The 21,396-nt window shown below is 44.8% G+C and overlaps 1 protein-coding gene across 6 annotated transcripts; it reads right to left on the bottom strand.

Annotated features, from left to right (window-relative positions):
• Positions 1-1,443: 1,443 nt before the first annotated feature.
• On the bottom strand, positions 1,444-14,309 carry LSM14B (LSM family member 14B). 6 transcript variants are annotated; one of them, XM_085241688.1, is made up of 10 exons: positions 13,950-14,309; positions 9,638-9,801; positions 9,181-9,316; positions 8,609-8,725; positions 6,622-6,792; positions 6,428-6,505; positions 5,232-5,402; positions 4,899-5,052; positions 3,128-3,307; positions 1,444-2,759 (listed from the first exon to the last, which is right to left on the bottom strand). In XM_085241688.1, the coding sequence occupies exons 1-9, from the start codon at positions 14,068-14,070 to the stop codon at positions 3,136-3,138; spliced, it is 1,284 nt and encodes a 427-aa protein (XP_085097814.1). In that variant the 5' UTR covers positions 14,071-14,309; the 3' UTR covers positions 1,444-2,759; positions 3,128-3,135. The 6 variants fall into 6 exon arrangements, with proteins under 6 accessions (XP_085097814.1, XP_085097815.1, XP_085097813.1 ...); XM_085241689.1 differs by having other exon boundaries at positions 6,428-6,508; positions 9,253-9,316; XM_085241687.1 differs by having other exon boundaries at positions 6,428-6,508; positions 13,950-14,308.
• Between the last annotated feature and the right edge of the window lie 7,087 nt (positions 14,310-21,396).

The raw sequence follows: 21,396 nt of genomic DNA, 5'->3' as shown, positions 1-21,396 counted from the left end.
TGTTGTTGAAGTGGTTGTCTCAACGAAACAACTGCTTTTAATGAGCTATGCCTTCTCTGTCCCTCATCACTGTATGTAAATGGCCAGGGCCCAGCTGTAAAACACAACGCTTTCTATCCCAAGTTGCGGTGAATTTTATAGCAGATTTGGGGCTGCAATGGTTTGGGAAATGAGCATGAGAACTGTTTTGAAGGTATGTCATAAGCAACTGAGGAGGTGCATGAATTGCTACCTGCAGGTCATTGCATGATTCCATGATTCATTGGTTGAGAATAAAGTGGTGTTGTGATTGCCCACTAGGGGATTTATAGACCAGTTCCTCATATGAACTACAGGCATGCTAGAACAATGATAAAGGTCTACTCCAGCTTATCCTCTTGTATTTAACCTCCTCCATCTCCCTCCTACACCCTACCCCAGGTTTGGAGCCTAGCTCAGGTTCTGGTCAGACCTGCATACTGTCACAGCTGTCTCTGCCCAGTTCTCTTCTCTTGGCAGAGGTAGATCATATTCTGTAAGTGATAGAGGCCTATCTGCACACCAGAGTCACTGCTGTGTGCAGTTTATTCACCATACAATTAATAACAACATGTATAAAATGAAGCCCCATGGGCAGGTGGCTGTGTATCCAGATAGCAAGTTTTACTTCCAGTAGCCATCTGCAGTCTGAGGCAGCTCCAAGTAGCCTGTCCTGGTCCTCTGCTCACACTCAAGCACAGGGGTTAAAGCTTTTGGGGAAGGGGGAAGTTGTGCCTTCCTGCTGTTGTTTCCTGTTTTAGGAAGCTGCCCCTTGACAGCTCTTCTCTACAAGATCAGCGATCCAGGTACAGTACTGCACAGAGGCTGTGGTATTTATGCCCAGCAGGCCTGACACTGAATCTAGAACAAAGAACTAGTGCCTTAATAATAAAGAGTGGTATTGAACTTGGTGTTGATTTCTCACTTCACCACAGCCACACAAAAATTGTAGAGGCACTCAGCAGTTGACAGGCAATGCAGTTTCACCTTCATGCTGTAGTGTCATAGAAGCTGTTTTGCCATTGGAGAAAGGAGCTTACCTGGGGGCTGCTGCAAGCCCTGCTGTCAGCACTCACACTATCTGCTGGTAGAAGCCCAGCTCCTAAAAGGATCTGTGGCCACCAAACAGAAGTATTGCCACCCAAACCAAACTGGTTGAGCTGTACCACTGCCGGCTGTGAGCTGTGGGTGCTGTGAACAGCAACGTTCCTTCAGATGGATACTCAGACTTCCCCAGGGAGCACAGGTTGACAGGAATGATGTAGCAGCTGTAGCAGAGCCTTCAGCAGCGTTCTTAAACACTGTGCACCTCTTTCCAGGCCAGCTCAGTTTCCTCTTAGATTTCAGCCCTGCCTGGGGCTCCAACAAGTTGTACGGACAGATGCTGCCAAGCTGCACGCAGAACAAAATAGCAGGAAAACATCAAACATTTACATGTTTATTTTAATTACAATTTACATTACTCCAAAGAGCAGCCCCACTGCTATGTTCTAATTCTTAGCAATAAAGTCCTACAAAAATAAATCCAAGCTCTTACAGTAACCTAAGTCAATGCATAACTAAAAAATTCTAGCTATGTACGGGGTTCAGTCATCAAGGTGCTTTTTCAACAAAATTCCCTACCAACAGAAAAGGGACACATGCTTATAAGCAATTTAACCCACTTATTCATGCAAACAAATGTAACCCCTTCCCTCCCAGCCCCTCTCCCCACATACAGATTTTAAAAACAAAAGAAAAAACTAAACTATTTACAGTATGGGGGTACAGAGGAAAAATTAAACATGCCCATCTGTTAAGCTTCATTATATGGACTCCCCATTCCTAGTTTAATGAAAACATTCCATAGTGTTCCACCACAGTCTACTAGTGTACAGAAAACTGTTTGCATTTAGCACTATATGAACAAGGTACAAAGCAAGGCAAGAAGCCGGCGCTCCAGGCTCCTTGCCAGGCAGCCAATTGCTGCCAGGGGCTCTTCACTCTGAGCACACAAGCAGCAGTGCCTGCTGCCCATCCTGCTGGGGCACAGCACTCTGCACTCCATCACCCCCTGACCCCGCAGAATTCCGAGCCGTGGAGGAGTGCCCAGCACCCTTCAACTCGAGGGAGGCACAGCTCTGCAGAGCCTGCAGTACCTCCACATTAGTGCTGGCTAACAAACAGTCGTACAGTCATTTTACACCACTACATGAGCAACAATCCAGTATTCCCAAGTGACAATACACGTAACTCCTCAGCACCAGGAGTCCATTCTTTCAGATACCAAGTGCTACTCCACACACGCTGCTGAGTACAGTAAGACCAGCAGCACCAAAGAATCCATTTGGTTACTCAGAACAAACAAGTTAGCTGGTTTATTTCAAGTGAGCTTTGGTTCCATGTTAAAATACCATGATTTAACTTCTTCAGGGTTCAGAAAAGGAGTCTGACTTAAGCTTAGACTATAGCAGCCTTTGAGAGACCCGAAAGAAGAACCATGTAAGTTAATCTGCACTTAAAAAAACAAAAACAAACGAAAAGACACCCTGAAGAAGGTACCCCTGAACACATTCCCTCTTCCAAAGAATATTCCAGCTGACTGTTGCTGGTCCAAAGTAAGTCCAGAATATAAGCAGTAGTACATGAAGTTCTGTCATTTGAGCTGAGACGGTAAACAATATGAACCATTTTCCCACATTAGTGCAGCAGTCAGTTGTTTTCTATGTACATTTTCATCCTCTCAGGAGAGATGTTAGAACCTATAAAGGAAAAAGATAGAATTAGATTTGATATCCAGAGGACTTGCTCCAAGAAAAAGCAAAAGTTCTACCTACATATCAATTAAAATGTTTAGCTACAAAGTCTCAGCTGAAACAAACAGCTCTTGGTTTTTGCAGAGGTGAGCCCCAGGAACCAACAGATCAATCAACATGTTAGAACTGCTTGTATTTCCTTCCATCACTTAGAAAGATGGATAAACAGACAAGAGATGATAAAGAACTACTGTTCATTTGCCTGCAGGACCGAGAGCAAGAGGGGGTTGTGCAGACAGCTCAGGTAAGGGATAAGAAACACGCTCTGCTAAGGGAGAGCAGTTATTAATGGCTAAACAGAAAATGTAGCTTACCTGTGAAGTTACACTCTGCCAGTACCAGCTCTGTGAGTGGTTTGGTTCCTCCTTGCTGCTCCGCTACCCCTTCCACCTCGAAACCCACCACGAAAGCTGCGGCCACGAAGGAACCGTCCCGACACTCCAAACGTCTCAGTATTGAGTTTCCTTTCCTCAGCCCACGTGGTGCGTCTGGAACTGAATGGGACGGCATTCAGATTTAATATAAACATTAAATAACCCCCAACTCACTCAGATAGGAAGCCTCAAGAGCCCTATTTTATTGACTAGAACTACAACAAGAGCTGCTGCAGTATGAAAACACTAATTCAATTCCTCTGCTAAATGTGGGCTTTTTAGAAGTGACAGCTGTTGGCTTTCACATGCTACTTCCAGACCAGAGAACAATGGAAAGACTTAAAATATGACTGAATGAGGACTTGGTAGCATTTCACACCCAGTTTTGTTTTCTTGGCAAACACAAACTTGAATCCCATGAAGCCTCTCTGGACTCCTAGGTAGGCAGCCCTGTCACAGCTGAGGTTCAGCTACTGGAACACCTCCACAGCACCAGTCCTAATTCCTATCCAGAACTTGCTTACCCCCAAATACTGCCTTACGGTAAACACCTGGAAGAAAGCTTTGCTAAAAGGAAGCAGAAACACCAAGGGAATTTTACATGCTGACATTAAAGGGAAGTTTAACTTCATCAGGCTGCTCATACCACCAAAAGACAGAGCAGCAGATGAAGCCTTTCGTTAATATTTGCAGTACTTAGTCTGATGTTTCTACAGACAGACCTGCCCAAACTCCAGGCTTAGCTTGCTCCTGTCTGCAAGTTGCACCATCTTCAGCACAGCATGATTCTGTTGCCTCCTCCCACAAATGTGATTTTAAACACTTTATTCTATGGGTTCAAAGTCAGGACTAGGAAACAGAATGGGATGCATTAAATACAGCACAGCCAGCCAGAAGAGGTGATTCCCCCACTGCATTCAGCATTGGCACAGCCTGACTTTCAATATTATTGGCAACTATGGGCTCCACAATATAAAACCATTAAGATACTTGAATGCACCCAAGGGACAAAGCTGGTAAAAGGGCCAAAGGACACATCCTATGAGGAAACGCTGAGGCCCTGCTTGTTTAGCATGCAGACAAGGAGACCAAGTAACCCCACTGCTCTCCATAACTTCCTGAGGAGGGAAAATAAGAGCACAGACTCTCTCTTCTTCCTCATAATCAATGACAGGACATGGGAACAGCTTACACCCATGCCAGGCAAGACTTCTAATGACACTGTCTTCACCAGAAAGGTGGTCAAGCACTGAAACAGGCTTCCTAGTGAGCTGGTTGATGCTCCATGTCAGTCAGGGTTCAGGAGCCATTTGAACAGTGCCCTTACCAGCATGCTTCATCTCCTTGTTAGCCCTGAAGAGGTTAGGCAGTTGGACGCTTATCTTTGTTGGTTCCTTCCACATCAACTATGCTATCTGACAACTAGTGATCCTTGTATCCTAGTTGAGGGAAACGTATTAGTGCAACTGAACTTACTGCTTTTTGTTTGGTCTCACTGCATGAAGCTTGGTAATATCAGTGATGCATCAAGTGTGTGACCATACTCCCTTCTAAAACCTGTTTTGATTTCCTCACATTTTCTTCTTGCATTTTGAGACTTCTAGGAAGTTGCACCATGTTACATTGGTGCAACTTGAATTATGGTGAATTATGGCTAAGGCAGCAAAAAAAACCAACCCAAAACAAAAACCAAGCTTAAAGAAATACTCACCTAGACTTCAGTTCTGAGGAGATGTTGTCAAAGAAAGACTTGGATTTATCATAATAGCAGTTGGGTCCCAGAAGGTCCTCCTCTGCATTGCCATCATTGTTTTGAGTTGCCACTCCAGGGTCCCCTTTCTCTTCCTCTGTCTCCGCTTTGTCATCTGAAGATAATAAAATGCATTACACTTCTTTGAGGCACACTAAAGACCCATCTGCTCTCTTGGTCCTTCAAACAAAATTTGAGATGCTGCCACACGTAATGATGCAATCTCTCAGAATGAGTTTGTCTATGCAAGGCTTACTACTAGCTCAGCAATTCGTATTTAAAGAAGCTACAAACCTTTAAAGTTTAGTTTCTTCTTGAATTCTTTATCAAGTTCCTCTCTGTTGAATTGTGCATTTGCACTTTCAAAGTCGAAGTCACCTTCAAACTTTATTGTATTTTCCTTCACAGTAGTTGGTCTGTTTTGTCCTCTAGAGCGATTTCTGGTTCTCCTGTTTCCCCTGTTTCCTGAAAGCAGGAGAGTTTAAACAGTTGGTAATGTGCAGGGAAGTTAAATGATTTGCTCAAGACCAGAGGAAACCAAGACTAGAACTCAGAATCTTGGCTTCCAGTCGCATGCTTAGGTCACACCTCTTTGAAAGTAACTTCTGAACTTGGCTATAGGAAACATATTACAGCAACATTTTAACTTTCTGAAAAGCATTCCTGCTGTCAGCCTTACCACTAAAACATAACACACCCAACTTTTCTTTCAGTTGGAAAAGAGAAAGTAAGAGCAACAGGTCAAGTAAAGCTGAGGGAAAGGCACGGGGGCTATCAGCTCTATTTGCTATTCATCTGCTAACATGTTACTGTAACTGGTCCACAAACCTGTCATGATTGGGATGAACAGTTCATTGGTTTTGGAAAACCTACCTAAGACTCAGCTGCCCACAAAGGGACACATACTTAATTGTAAAGCAGAAACCACACAAAGAAACTATCAGCTTCTTTTTGGAAAGAAAAAACACACCAACAAACTTACAGCCTCCCTTTCACAGCACTGCCTTCAAACTAGTTTGAAAGCTAATCTCAACTTCCGCTTCCTGCCTTTTCTCACTTTGTTTGGGCAAGGATGCCTAGTTGAACTTAGCTTCACTTTCCTTTGACCTATGCTTAAATAGACATCTCAAGATAAAAAGCTTCATTCTAGAGAAGCAATGACTCCATAGTTCTTTTAATTTGAAAGAACACTAGATATCTTAAACAGGCTGCCCTTCCCAGTAAGGACACAACAGGTTTCAGAGCAATCCAGTTATTGCTGTCGATTTCTTTTTTTAAAAGAACAATTTACCTCCAGTGCCCAGAGGACACCAGAATTTTGGTGGTTCTGTATTTCTGTGGCTCCAGAGCTTACTTTGTTGGGGAACCATCCCTACATGGCCAAAGACTTACGAAGCCTTTCTTTGGTCTTAATCTTCTGTCCAATAACACTTCACTGATGCAGCAGTATTTGCCTTTATAAACAAGTGTCTAGTGTCAGAATAACCTACCCGATCTCCTCCTTTGAGGCCTTCTGTTTTCATCATTCACCTGCCCTTGGGTCTGTACAGGCGTTGCCGGAACTGTATCTACTGAACAAGAAAGAAACTTCAAGGCACACAAGAACAAGACCGAAGCAGTCTGGCCTTGCTACGAACCTCTGAATGATGCTGGAAAACAGCACTTTAAAGCAGTCCATACATACCAGCTGTCTTGGTGCTGCTCGGTGGAACCTGCCGGCCGTTGCGTTGCACCCCTGGAGTTACTTTCACTGGAAGTGGCTTCTGTGAATTGATGTTGTCAACGGGGCCGGTCTGGACAGCCTGCTCTACCATGGGGCTTTTGCGGACGGGGTGAACTGAAGGGAAGCCAGCACCTGGAAAGAATTGCAATGACTAAGTGCTCCTCAGAATGCACGCCAGTGTTACTCAAACCCTACCCACTTCTATGGAGAAAACATCGACCACAGTCATTCAAAACCTTGGTTGTTTATCATTACAAGCTACGTTTAAGTGGCACGTAGGGAAAGCACTACTGCCATAGTTCTCAGCTCACAAATCCAGAGCCTTACATCAGAAAAACTACCCGTTTATTTCTTAAATCAAATTAGACACTTCAGATAAACAAGCCAGGTCAGTCTCCTATAGAGAATTGATAAGAAAAATCAAATTTCTAGGTGCATCTCTGGTTATGCAAGATTGTACTTTACATTATATCTGAAGCAAAACATGACCATTTTGAAGTTGCTCCAGAAAGCTTCCCCAGTCTGTCTAAAAAAAAAAAAAAAGTTTGCTGCTAAAGCCTTGTCACCTCAGCTATATATCCCATTTTGTAAGCAGTTTTTTTTTTTTTTAGAAGCCCTTTGACTACTTGAAGTACTGTCATTGCTTATTGTTAGCTTTCAGACAAAGAAAACCTGAAACCAGACCAGATCTCAAAGTTACCCTTTTAAATTCCTTCTTGGTCAAGGCCAAAGTGTTACCCAAGACTTCTGTTGCTCTTCCATCCAGGCTTATTTATTCACACTACAAAACATGTAAATACTTTTCATGGTTTGGTATACCTTACACCATTTATTTTAGAAAGTGACAGTCTTCAGTACTCAGAAGAAATACTGCATTCTAGATTTAATCAGAAGTTTTGGAGCTACAGGCTTTTGGAGTTATGCATAAGAACTGCTTGGAAGCAAACTTTAACTGAATACACTTTAAGAGCAAGAAAAGTGAAAAAGCTGAAGAGTACACACAAACCAAGCCACTGACACTTCTGGGTCACCCAAGTCCACATGAGACATACCCAGTAGGTAACATCATGCAGGTTCCCAGTTATGTACACCTGGAAAACTTGCAAGGAAGACAGACACAGCCTAAGGATTATTCAGGAGGACAAAGCTGCTGTGCAAGTTCAACAAAAGTTTCAAAGCTTAGTGAGAAAATTGAGAAAGCATATGCAGACAGATGGCCAAACAGAAAGCAGAAAGTTTCATGCCAACACAACCATACATGCTAATTTAAAAACAGATTAAACTAATTACCATGTTTAAATGCAGGCTGCACCTGGTCTCTCTGTTCTGAAGATGGGTCAGTCTAGTTATCTCTACTCAAACTCCTTCAAAGGTTCTTAAGCACAGAAGCAAGCACCCAGAACTATGTTACCTCTGCTTACCACAACTAAAATTGTTCCCTGTTAGTTATGCCTTACTAGCTGGCAATCTTTATAAGGTACATTGCCCCATCATGCATGAAACATATCCTGAAGTTTCCTAAATTACAGTAATACTCCTGAATTTTCTACTAGCCTGTTTATTTTTGAGTAGTAAGGCCACCCATGATTTAAGCAGTGTGCTTGGCTTTCTAGGAAAGGCCAATTAATTCCCTGCCTAATGCCTAAGCCAACACATACTCCTAGGGAGTATGCAGCACAACATCCCTAAATGTCAGCCCTCTCCTGATACTTACACAGGAGGATCCACAGTTCTTTACTTTTTCCATTCTCCTGCCTCTCTAAATGATACTTTTAGAGCAGGAGGAAGTAATACTTCGTGTGATGAAAAGCAACAACAGCCAAGAACAAACTCATTTCACTAGCATTACCCATGTAAGTACTATCATTCTAGGAGGGGGTTAACAAGAACATATTTTGAAGTGCCATGCAGTTCTTCCAAATATTTGGAGTCCTCAAACTGCTGTTACCCTTGGAAGAGAGCTGATGGGGCTCTGAAGACATGTCAGGCTCTGAAACAGGTTGTGGAGACGGAGAAGAACTAGGACTGGAAGCAGCTGCTGATGCTGGAGGGCTTACCAATTTCTCTAAAGAGATAGAGGGAAGAAGAGAAAGCAAAAAGATATATGGATAAGATACAAGGTTGTGTAACATCTGGAGGACTTGGAAAGAGATACAAGAATCTCTAGAACAGCTTTAGAGCAGCTTATTTAGTTCTCTTTTGGAACACAAGCTCTTTTCACACATGGGTTGCGCATGTGAGCTATGTCAGACCAGAAATGAACTGACCTCAACTGTTTGTTATTCATATTACTTTCAGAGAGAAGCTTCAGCTCTTTAGTTTCTTTCTTGGGTACACGTGTATAAGTGAAAGATGGGCCTCCTTGCTATAAGATCATTGCAAAGTTTTTAACTACTTATTCACTGCTTCTTGCAGCCTGACATTCAGTATGGAATTCATTATCAGTTACTGCTATGTGGCTCCAGTGTAGCTGCATACAAAGGCTGTACCTTTATTCTAGCAAAGAACGCTTTTACTTACCTAAACCTAATGAAGCTGCGTACTGCTGGCTAAGTAAAGAGCTGGCAGCAAGTTGGCTGTAAGGTGGCATACCTCTAAACGGGCTGTAAGGCACATGTGGCTGAAAGGATGATGTAGAGGCAGAGCCCAGTGAAGACTGTAACAAGACAAAGCACATTTCCATTTACAGTGTCCAGAAGTCAGCTTGCTTTGGCAGTGATTCTTTACTTCAAGTACAGCACTATTACCACTCAAGCAAACACTGCAGTCTTTACCTGCATTCTCAGCTAGTACACTAGCTGCAGTTCTGTTAGCTGAAGTCTTACTACCATTGTTTTAAACACTGAAATGCAATTCAGAATGCTTCCAAAAATCTGAAGATTCCTGCAGACAATGACTCCATTTTTATAATTTGATACCAAAATGCAGCCTTTTATCAGTGTTTCACCACATCTATCTACACTGCAGGCTAACTTACCTGAACAATGGCAGGATCCTGTGGCAGGGTATGCTGAGCTTTCGGAGGTTCACAGACAGTGATGTCTTTGATGTCACTTCCTCGAAAAATAATGTATTCATAGATTTCTTCCCTTGGAGGAGCAGGTCTGTCTGTGGGCCGGTCTTCGGTACCAAAGGATCGCACTTCAGCATTAGAGAGATTGCCATTAGTTCAGCATTATCTTTGCAACATTATACAAGTTAATACTTAGAAAATTAGGAAGTACTCCTACAATGCCTGCCAAAAGTAACAAAAAAAGTAGCTTACCTCTAGAATCCCAGCCCCCCATATCCACACATCTGTTCCCAAAGACCAAATCTAGCACCCTGCATAAATAGATTTGTTCACAATCTGCAAAAGCCAAGATGATAAACCATTGGAATGAAGAGGTCTACTGCAAAACTGAGGACTTCCCCACACTGCTATACTGCCATAGTCATCCCTCCTTCCCAGATCCTGTCCCACATACACATCCAACATGAGACAACCGCCGCCACAACAGACAATGAGGGAGGCCTCTGAAGCAGCAGGGAAAAGTTCCTCAGTGGCTTCAGAGCTCAAATCCATACCTTTGTTTTCATATTTATCAATAACAAATTGTCTATCTGCATAAGAGCTTCCTATTTAAATTCTCTCTATGCCATTGGTTTCATATTTAGAAAGCTTTAAGTGATTATTCTAAACCTTAGGGCCTACTGAAGCTTCACTGAGCCTCAGCTATCAGAGCACTTGAGCAGGTACTAACCAGAATGATGCTCCACTTTACAGTGGGAAAGAAGGCTGTAATTGACTGTGTGCCTACCAGGGAGGAGCATAAATTAACTCAATCCATTAAACAGGAGGAGGTCAGATTCAGACTTTCTACTTTGTTAGTGCAGGAAAACAAGTGGCACTCACATTAAACACTGGAGTATGAAACAGACTAGAGAATGAGCATGATCTACATGTATAGAGACTTCCTTCTACACTTTACAGAAGTCTATCAAGTCTGCTAGCATAGTTCTCTGCCTTTATGAAGCTTTGCCAGTTCAGATAAGCACCAGCACATATTACCTTGATATATGCTTTTTGGCAGTGGAAGAGCTCCAGACTGGAGTTGCATCAGCCAGTTCTAACAGGCTACCAGAGAAGCATTCAAACTTGCAGTCAGGAGACGCTGAGTTTGACAGTACCTTTACAAACTCCATCCTGAACAGCCCCTTTGCAAAGGCCTGCTGTACCACAGCCTGCAGTCCTGTGCCAGCCAGCTGCAGCTCCCACTTCACAGCAGGAAAGATAAGTGCAGACGGCCTTGTCAGGTGGATGATAGTGGACAGGGAGGCACTGCAGCTCCCTCAGATAAAGGGTAGCAAGAATTGGAGCAACTCAACCCCACTGCTTAGCATTCCCAGCATCCTGCAGGCAAACTGACTTATCACGGGTGCTGATGTTTTGTAGGTGGGAATACTCATCAGAAGCAGTCCTCAGATGAGGAGATGCCTTCAGGTGGTTTCCTTAAAAGCAGCAGCTAATGCTGCAAGCACTCTTCAGGTTTCATCTGTTCCATGTGGAGAGGAGCTTACAAGGAGCATTAGCTCAGTGTACAGCAGGTCAATGCCAAACTGTCCACTTCACTGTTGCTCTTTGGCACCTCAGCTCATACCTAACTGGTGCAAGAACAAACTGTCAGTTGCTTTCCTTAAACACAGCCTTCCATTAGTAACTATGGTATAAAAACTCTACGTTATTTTAGCTCTCCAGCTGCTGTTTGATCATGTTACAGCTGCAACCCAGTCAACTAGAAGCAGATTATCAACTGAAAGCGATACTGACAGACTTTTAGACACGAACCATACCACTGATATTCTTGTTCAAGATTAGCTTATTACAGCATACAGCTCATGGCAGCATATGCTAAAGCTACCCAGGAGCTACTGCAGAATCCCACAGCTAGCTCAAAACACGACTTCTCTCAGCACCAGGATCAGCCTGCTGGCTTCCAGGTAGAGAAACACATGAGCTGTAAAGTCCAGAGCTGTTCAGGCAGCCTTTCAGTTGCCTGCTCCCAAGGTCTGTAACTAGAAGGGTAGAAAAACGATGTCCTTATTGTAGACAAAACAGCAGCAATGGCATTTGTGAGGCCTCCAGGAGTGGAGCACACCCACTCCCTGTATCTGAAGTGTTTAATGATTTCTGGCACAGGACAAAGCACAGCTTGGAGTTTCTGTGGAGGTCTGAAGGGCTGTCTCCCATGAAGACTTACAGTGACTATTGTTTACAGACGAACAGGAAATCAATCCCACGCTGTGCCACAGCTAGTGTTTTACAACAGCCTGTATTCACACGCAGGACTCTGTAGAGCTCAACCACTAAAGGGTCAGGAGGCAGAAGAGGAGTGAGTGGATGTCTGGAAAACAACTCTTACACAGATATTTCCTGCCTAAAATCTAGAATTCCTTCAGACTTGTGCAGAACAGGGAGTAAGGTAGTGGCACTCACTAAGAACAGGAGGGTAACTGTGTATTGCATTGTAGCCATTGTTCATAAGTGAAGTTTAGCATCTAACAAAACAGCTTTCCTGCAGCATTTAGGCACGTGGAATGTTATCCAAGGAGCGGAGTTGCTGCATGTGTCAAGATTTCACAGGAATAACATACAAATCAACTGAAGTTTGCCTGCTCTGAGTAAGTCTGAACCAGATTCCTTCCCCCAAAGTCCGTTTCAACCCAAGTTGTTCTTCATGCTATTAGGATGACAAAAGAAGATAATCACAAGAGCAGTACATACAGCGCATATTAAAGTCTTCTGAACCTTTAACGTTGGCATTTGGGGCCTGGCAATTTACTTATCTAGACAGTGTTGACTACACATCAATAGTTCAGTGCTCCCAACCCCTTGGAGATCTCACGTTTCCAACTGCTGCTCACTGTGTTGACATGACTGTCACAGTTATGTTCATAATACTGACACTAATCTTGATACAAAGTCTCTGATTTTAAAAAACCCTCTGAGCTACAACCAGCCTTTGCACCGTGAAGTTTAAAGCAGCACTTTCAAATGAAAGAAAAATGCATTTTCCATGTACTGTAACTACTTTTTAAAACTCCAGTTCTTCACAAGTGAACATTAAGAGACCAATAAATACAAGTGCTGCCAGAAATATTATATCAAGCGTGTGCTTCCCCACACCATCAAGCATTTTAATCACACGTACCTTTAAAACACAGCACTTCAGCTCTGCAGCAGCATTACATGGAAGCCAGAGCTACGTGTGAAACCAGCTCTGCTTTCTGCTGAGCAAAGGCTGAAGGCCTTGCTGTGCATGCAGTGAAGGAATTGCATCCTTCCCACAAGCTGGTGCTTCGTGTCTGGAAATAGCTGCTTTTAGAGCCTTGGAGAGATTAATTTGTGGAAATTTGAGATAATGCCCATTTTAAGCTTTAGACAAATGCTCGTGTCCAGTATCATACCAACATCTTGACACTGAAATTTCAGGTCGTGGCATAGGCTGCCTAAAGTAGAGCTGAGAAACAGGCAATAATTCCAGCAGACAGACGCGAAAGACAAAAGGTACTTGGCTTCTGAACGATCCTCATGGGCTGTCGAAGGCTACCACGAAGGCCTGAACTCACAGAGCAGAGAAAGACAAAGCTCGGGGAAAGGAACAACCGATAGACATTAGCTGGAACAGCCAATCTGCGCAGCAAAAGCAGTATAAAAACCAAGACCTTGCCCGAGAGACTAAACAAGATAGAGCAGGCTTTTCTGATAGCAAACACAGGAGCTCCCAGCACAGGTGGCCATCGATTCCAAATCGCACCAGCCAACCAGACGCACATCGCCGTTCCTGCAGGGGAACGGAGCGGCGCCGGGTGCGAAGCTCCGTGCCCACGTGCGGGCATCGCGCCTCGCAGCGCGGATATCGATCCGGGCACGAACAAAGGCGGCCGCCGCGGCTCTGCCGTAACCCGCCGGGCCCCGCGCTGGGAAAGGCAGCCCGAGCAACGATACGCCGCGTTCATTTTCCGTGAGCGCGGAGAGCCGGAACGGCCGCGGCAAGGCTGCTTTCCTAGCGAGGAAGGGAACCTCACGCGGACGGCGGATCTCCTCGGGGGGAACCCCCGCCCGCCCGCCCGCGCGGCCTCCAGTGCTGACTCACCGGCAGCCCGCGCTGCTGGAGGCGAGCCGCTCCCGCCCCCGGCCCCGCGCAGCCCGCCCCGGCCGCGGCCCGCAGGAGCGCCCGGCCGCATTGTTCGGCCCCGCGCACCCCCGCTCCGCCCCGCCGCTCCCCTCGGGCCCGGGCCGCGCTCACCCTTCGCCAAGGCCACGGTGGAGTTCTCGGTGTCGATGGTGTACAGGATGCCCTCATAGCGGATCTGCGCCTTGGAGATGAGGCTGATCTTGCTGCCGATATACGGGGTCCCCGAGCTCATGGCGGCGCTCCGAGGGGCCGCGGCCGCGCGGGTGGCTGCAGCGCCCGCCCACGCACACTGCGGAGACGGGAGCCCCGCCGCGCGCGCCTTATGCAGGGCGGAGGGAGACGGGCTGCGGGGGGCGCGGAGCGGGGGCGTGCTGCGGGAGCGCCGCGCATGCGCGATTACCGCCCGCTATTGACCAGACGGGAGACGGGGTCAGACGCGGAGGGTGCGGGGAGGAGAGGGGAGGGAGCGTGGGGAGGAGGGGGGAAACCCGGAGCCCGCGTCACGTGACAGGGGCTGCCACGTGCGCGCGGGCGGGGCGGGGCGAGGCGAGGTGAGGCGAGAGCTCGCGGCCTTCCCGCCGCGGCCGGGGACGGCGGGGCGGAGCCGTGCGGTGACGGGGCCGAGCCGTGAGGGCTTGTTACGGAGCCTCAGTGGATCGCCTACAGCTTCCCCCGCAGCCTGGCTCCGCCTGAGGGAAGCTTTCCCGCGCTGGAAGCCCCTCCCGCTTTACCGCAGGCGGCCCCCAGCCGTCCCGACCTCAGCTGTCCCGTCGCTGTGTGCGCACGGGACGGTCGGCGCTCCGCTCCATCCGTGCCGTGCCGGCGTTGTGCCGTGCCGGCGTTGTGCCGTGCCGGCGTTGTGCCGTGCCGGCGTTGTGCCGTGCCGGCGTTGTGCCGTGCCGGCGTTGTGCCGTGCCGGCGTTGTGCCGTGCCGGCGTTGTGCCGGTGCCGTGCCGGCGCCGCAGGCGCAGCTTCGAGCTTTGTTCGGTGCGGGGTCCCGCAGGCAGGCGGGCGGGCGGGCTGGGAGCCCTCAGCGCTGCTCCCCGGGGACTGTCGCAGCCCCTCTCGGCCATCTGCGGTCAGCTCGGACATCTGGCAGGCAGCTGCAGGAGGTGAAGACGGCGGGTCGCAGTGCGCGCATCTCGGCGATTTGAGCGAGGCAAACGAACGGGGTTCATAAGCGGCAGCTGCAGAGGGCACGGCGGGAGCCGCTGTGAAGCGCGGTTCGGTGGGGCTGCGCACGGCCGTCCCTCGGTTACACGGCTGCCGCACCAAAGGCACCGCCTGCAGACCGCGGCTTCGGCTCCCCGACACAAAGCTCCGCTTCCCGCGCACCGCGCACCGCGGCTCTGCGGCTGCCCTCTGACCTCGGCTGCACGCGGAACGCGCCTTCCTCCTTGCTTTCTCCTGCGGACAAACGTGCAGACTTTCTCCTGTTCGATTTTCAGCGTCTCAGCTTGGAGACGGTTGCTAAAAGATAAAATATAAAGGATTCTGTCTGTATGTGTGTGGATTGGGTGAGCTATATTCTGGAAATAAGGTTGGCCTTTGAGGTCAGCCTGCCTGTAGGTGTTTATCTCAGCATGAGGTACAACGGAGCCAAAGATCCCTTCTTACTGTTGTAGTAAATGGTACCCTTCGCTGGGCGAAGTATTGATTGAAATCTTCCCTGATGAAAAGACTCGTGTAGCCTCCTTATATGAGGAGTATCTGTTTTAAGAATGTGGAACTGTTCAGACTGAGAAAAGGTAGAGGGAGAAATAACAATAACAACAATAAAAATAATAATAAATGCTGAGTTCAGAGGCAGACACAAAAAATGGGTAACATGATGTTAGGACAGATAGTATAACCAAAGGTAGAACAGCAGAACTTTCTCTTCTGGTTTATATTCTCAAGTTTATGTACATATATATATATATATATAATGACAGTACATCCCTTACCAAAACAACAATGGGGATCCTGAAAGGAGACAATATGATAACAATGCACAAACGTGGCATAAGCTGCTCACAGTTAAGGAGAGGTGTGTAACCGTATGGAATTTTAGTTGTAATCATAGTGGCCATTAATTGGCCTGTCCCTGGAAGATACTTTTGTAATTAATTACCTCAGTAGCAGAGGTACCTCAGATGAGTATCTGAAAGAGGTGGTAATTTCTTTTATGCTGCTGTATACATTTTAGAATTTGGCAGGGGGAAAAATAACCAGGGAAGCCTACAGTCTTAAAAAGGAGTGAAGAGGAAGAAAAATAGGTTAGTGTGGAAAATGGGGAAAATTAAAGTGGAACAGAGATTTGAGTTTGGGTATGGCAAACAGAACAAATTATATAAAGGCAGAAACACACACACCCTAGGTCAGGGGTATTCAACTTTCTGACTTGCCTGGGCCTCACTGAGTAAAGAGCAATTGTCTTGGGGATGCATATAAAATATATAAAATAGTGAATGTATATAAGTAACAAAACTTTTTAGTATATTTTAAATTAAAATATAAAAAAAGGACAACAAAAATATAAAACTAGGGGTTAGACGTGTCTAACTGTAAGAAATACAAACATAAAAGGAGGAGGTTGGCTGAGTTTTGTAAATGCACACTCTTTGTAGGACACAGTTTCAATATTTGAGATGAAATTTTAGCTGCATCTATACTTTTGTATCTAAGTGTACATTTTCTGAATAAAAAATGGCAAAGTGAAGTTATCCTGGCTAACCAGATGGTGATTTGTACACAGATTTTGGGAGATGGAAGTAATTTTAAGAGATCCTTTCATAAAGATGGGTAAATGGACACTATATGTGATACAACAAAAAAAATGTTGATGAAGCTGAAGTGTGCAGTTTGGTCACAGAAACCGAAGGATGAAGTCTCGTAAGCCAGACCTAGATTCTAAAAAAAGGTGTTTAGGCATCTATCTCCCATTCAGACGAGTGAGAGAATTCAGAACTAAGTTTAGAAATAATTAGGACAAAAAGAGAGATAACTGTCTATCTAGGACAGTGGGGAGCACTGAATGTAGCCTGAAATGCAGAGTTCCATTAGGAAAGATCTCTGTTTGTTTTGCTGCATAGGCTGCTTTGTTTGGGGTAGTGGTATGGTGAAGCCACAGAATCGCAGAATGGCTGAGTTTGGAGGGAACTCTGGAGATCATCTGGTCCAGCCCTCTGTGCAAGGAAGGGCCCCTAGAGCACAGTACCCAGCAGTGTGTCCAGGATGTTTTTGTGTATCTCCAGGAAAGGAGATTTCACAGCCTCCGGGCAGCCTGTTCCATTGCTCAGTCACTCTCACAGTTCTTCCTCGTGTTCAGACAGAACTCCTCGTGTTTCAGTTTTTGCCCATTGCCTCTTATCCTTGCAGTGAACCACAACCCTCTGTATATCCTGACAGATGCTCCGATATAAGGGGATGGGATCATCAATTTTTCTCTGGCGTGAGATCAGAGACCTTCGTGGTACACTTTACAGTGGTCTTAGTGGAGAGATGAAGCAGCAGCCAGGAGAACGGCCTGATGCACTGCTTTGTGGGCAACCTTTTCAGAACGAGATAATGTTTTGGAGAGTACGAGTTATTGCATTTGGTGCATATTTCAGACCTCTAGATGTTTCAGGGTGTCAGATTTTACCACTCCCTGTGTAGAAGTCTATCTTTACTAATTGGGTTTGCCTAAAATTTCCAGCAGTCTCCATAGCAGTGTTTCTGTAAGAGCTCCTCCTGTTTTAATACTACTTTCTCTCTCCACGAAGTATGGAGTACATTCAGGCTAGCAGAACTGAACACTACTTACCTCATTGGGACTGAAGCCTGAATAGGGCTGAACCAAGGCCCTGCTGGCCAATTCTTGCTGGTGCAAATCGAATCACAGGACAACGTACATCACTAGGATGAGAACACAGAGGAAGAAGGTCCTTTATTAGATGTGAGACGGGGACCACATCTGTGTTAATTGCCTGTAGTGGAGTCTTGTTGAGCCAAAGAAATGAACCTCCCTCTCCTTACGTGTGTTACAAGTAGGAGATTTTGCCTCTTTCTGTTGAGCTAGGTAACGTATCATTTTACCTAGACTCGGCAGTATGCTGTTCTTTTCCTGCCTAACATCTGCTGCAGTTTTCATAGCTTGAATTGCTCTTTGACTAGTTGTAAAAGGCATGTTTCAGAAATGCCTTTAAGGATGTGAATTATTACCCACCCTTTTCTTCTTCCTTTATGTTTTTTGACTTCTTAAAAAACAAGAAGTTCAAAGTTTTAATTCATGTTTATGTTAAAAATACCAAGATTAGTACGGCTGATTCATAGCAATAGGATTTTAGTGCTGTTTCAGAAAGTAATTTATTTTTCTATAACAATAAACTGGCATTTAATCTCTTCATTTCGCAGAAGCTGCACTATAAATCAGCCTTCACTTAAGACAGCAGTGTTTCTGGCGGGTTGCTTCTAACTGGCACTTACTGCTGTGGTATTGGTGTGCATTCTTCCCACATCCACCTGAAAATTCTGACATTTACTGTTGCAAGGCTTTTGCATTGTTTGTATTTCACACATTGTTTTTCAATTACTTGGTGTATGGCAAAGATTTTCTTAATACACTTTTAAACCACTTTTTTTTTTTCTATAAAATAACCTTAACAGTAACATCTGAGATTTAGCATTTTAATTTTCATGCTCATATCATGTAAATGTGCTTGTTTTTTTTGTTGTTGTTTGTTTGTTTGTTTGTTTTGCCAGAGAGCCTCACAGCTTTGCCTTGGATTCTCCATTTCAAGAGCAGCATTTTCTCTGCTCATGACATCACATATGACAAACTCCTGAACTTCTAAAGGCTGTCTGGGAAGTAAAGTTGTTATTAAGACATTTTGAATGAAAAAGTTTGTGCAAGTATAACTCAGAGCAGAAAATGGTCTAAAAAAATTTAATTGTTGACGAAGCATAAAGAACCAGAGGTGGAGTTGAGAGTGATGTTGTGAATTGGTAAAAAAAAACCAACATATTTTAATATAAACTGCATGAAATCTGTTATTTGCATCCCCAAGAGAATGAACTGGAACCCAATAGTGACAGCACTGAATGATTTTCAATAACTATCTGAAACTATTTGAGCAGTAGTAGGATAACAATGCTGTCTAGTCTGTGCAGGACAAGAATTAGTGATTCAGTCCCTCTGTGATGCAGGTGGCTTCTTGCTCCTCCCAGATGTAAAAGAGGACGGTACCTCCTGGAGGAGAGGTGGGCCTTTGGAACTTAGAACACCTAAAAGCAGACAAATGGCAGAAGGTTTAAGGGCTCTGTTTTCTGTGACTCGTTATAACTGGGTAAGAGCCAGCACACTGTATGATCACGCCAAAACAGAACATGTTCCAGTGTGTAACTTGACATAGCTTTTAGGGTCAAAAGGAAGTTAAGTTTGAAGAGTTCTTGTTGGGGATGCTGCCAAGTCGTACGATGCTATGTAGATTGCTGCATGTCAAGGAACAGTAATGAATGAGTGAATTTATTGGCCCACTAAGGGAGCAGCAAAACTAGCTCCCTTTTTTGCTCTGTTGAAAATAATTAAGAGAAACAAGGTTTACAGTTTCATAAAAACAACTGGACTTTCTTGCAGAAGAATATACAAACTGTTACTTCCCTAACGAATCATTTTCTCTAAATGAGATGTGGTATTTCTTGCTTACCATCTTGTCCAGTTGTTAATAAATGATTCGTTTACACACATGGATGGCTTTACTGTCCTAGCTAGAAAATTAACGACTCGCTATATAGAACTCTACAGTAATGAAGGAGTATTACAAGTAACCTCATGCAAAAAAAAAAATTGACAATAAGGAATAAGTTAACATAAAAAACTTGGCCCTCCATCTGGAGTATCATTTCCTTTGGGTTGGCAGTTTTCCCCATCTTGTGTTACGAGAGATAAAATATTTGTCTGACTGCTTCAGAAGTTGCGCTGGTTTCTTCTGTCAACTGTGGGAACTCATCCCATATTTAATTGAGTTATTGGATTAGTTTGGAGTTTCAAAAATGAGCAAAAGCTCGTTAAAGGAATAGGGGCATGGCCTTGAACTCTGTCTCTGATAGGGAGGATATTTTAGGTAGAGTAAGAAAGTAACCTATAGTCTGGAGTGATATCCCTGACTGTTTTGTACTGCTGGAGAATTCAGAAGAAACCAACAGTGGAGAATAGCCTTTCTTGCTCTGCTTTCATTAAGTCTGAGGCAGCCCAATAAAGAAGCTACAGCATGATTTATTTTAATCAATTAATACGGAGAAGTCATTAAAATAAACTTGGCAAAATCTCGCTTACATACTTTTTGCACTCCAAATCCACAAAATGTTAAGATACAATCTCCCTTCATTATAATCATCAAACCAAACCTCCTTTACTATACTACTTTTGTGTTTTACTTTACACTGTGCTGTTCCTGTACTTCTATCTACACCAACTTTCCAGTTCAGCGTATTTTGTGTCTGTTTTCTTTATAACATCACTGGGATTAGTCAGGTTGCTCCTGCCATCCCATACAGCTCAGTCAGAGCACTTGGCAGACTGATGAGGGCTGGAGCAAGCAGAACGATTCAGCCACTTCTGTCACCTGAAGGCGACTTTCAGAAATGCTTGCACGTGGGATTATTTTTTTTTGCAGGAATATGGTCTCAATGTATGTGTTTTATGTATGCTGAAAGTTTTACCAACTCTGCCCTATTAATTCTATTTGGTGTTTCTTATTGCTGAGCTACAGTGTGTATATTGGAGCACAAACACGATTCTCTTTTTAAATAACAACTCTGTTTAAGAAGAGGAGTACTGCAGGGCTTTTAAACGATTCAGATAAGGGCGTAGGAACAAAGAATGCTTCCAGCTCTGTTCCTGTAACTTACCATCTCCAGGCATTGTGACAAAACAAATGCCGATCACATGCCAAATATTTTCATTTACAGCAACTGCTGTTTCACAGCTGACATGGCACTAACAGTACCTGTTCTTGGTACTGACCAAAACCAAGCAAGATGAAGATTTCTCTTCAGTTCCTTTATTTATGGTTCATTTCTTTTCTTTTCTTTTCTTTTTTTTGAAGATGAGTGAGTGGAGGGCAGCACATGAAGAAAGAGGATAAAGCTGATTGCCATGACTGGCCAGCTGTTAGACAGGTATCTAGTTAAAAGTCCTTCTGGGGGTGCAAAGAGGCAACAGCCAGGGTATGTCTTATAATTGTATTGACTGGAAAAGTTCAAGCAGCCTTCAGCTCTCCAAGGAACTCCAGTTGTAAGTGCATGCTGCCCTGCTCTTGATGCACAGAACGGAGAGCGTAGTAACATCACACCTTCTGGGTTCCTATCTCTTCTGGCTTTATCTGATACACAAAGGAGCCATATAAAGGAGCATATAAGGGAGCATAAAAACAGGAAGGGGAACGGCTGTTTACAAGCGTGGATAGTGATAGGACAAGGGGAGATGGTTTTAAACTGAGACAGGGGAGGTTTAGGTTAGATATTAGGAGGAACTTTTTCACACAGAGGGTGGTGAAGCACTGGAACAGGTTGCCCAAGGAGGCTGTGGATGCTC

The sequence above is a fragment of the Meleagris gallopavo genome, chromosome 22 (assembly GCF_905368555.1).
Source record: "Meleagris gallopavo chromosome 22, MGAL_WU_HG_1.1, whole genome shotgun sequence".
Taxonomy (NCBI): domain Eukaryota; kingdom Metazoa; phylum Chordata; class Aves; order Galliformes; family Phasianidae; genus Meleagris; species Meleagris gallopavo.
This window is presented reverse-complemented; position numbering and strand designations above follow the sequence as displayed.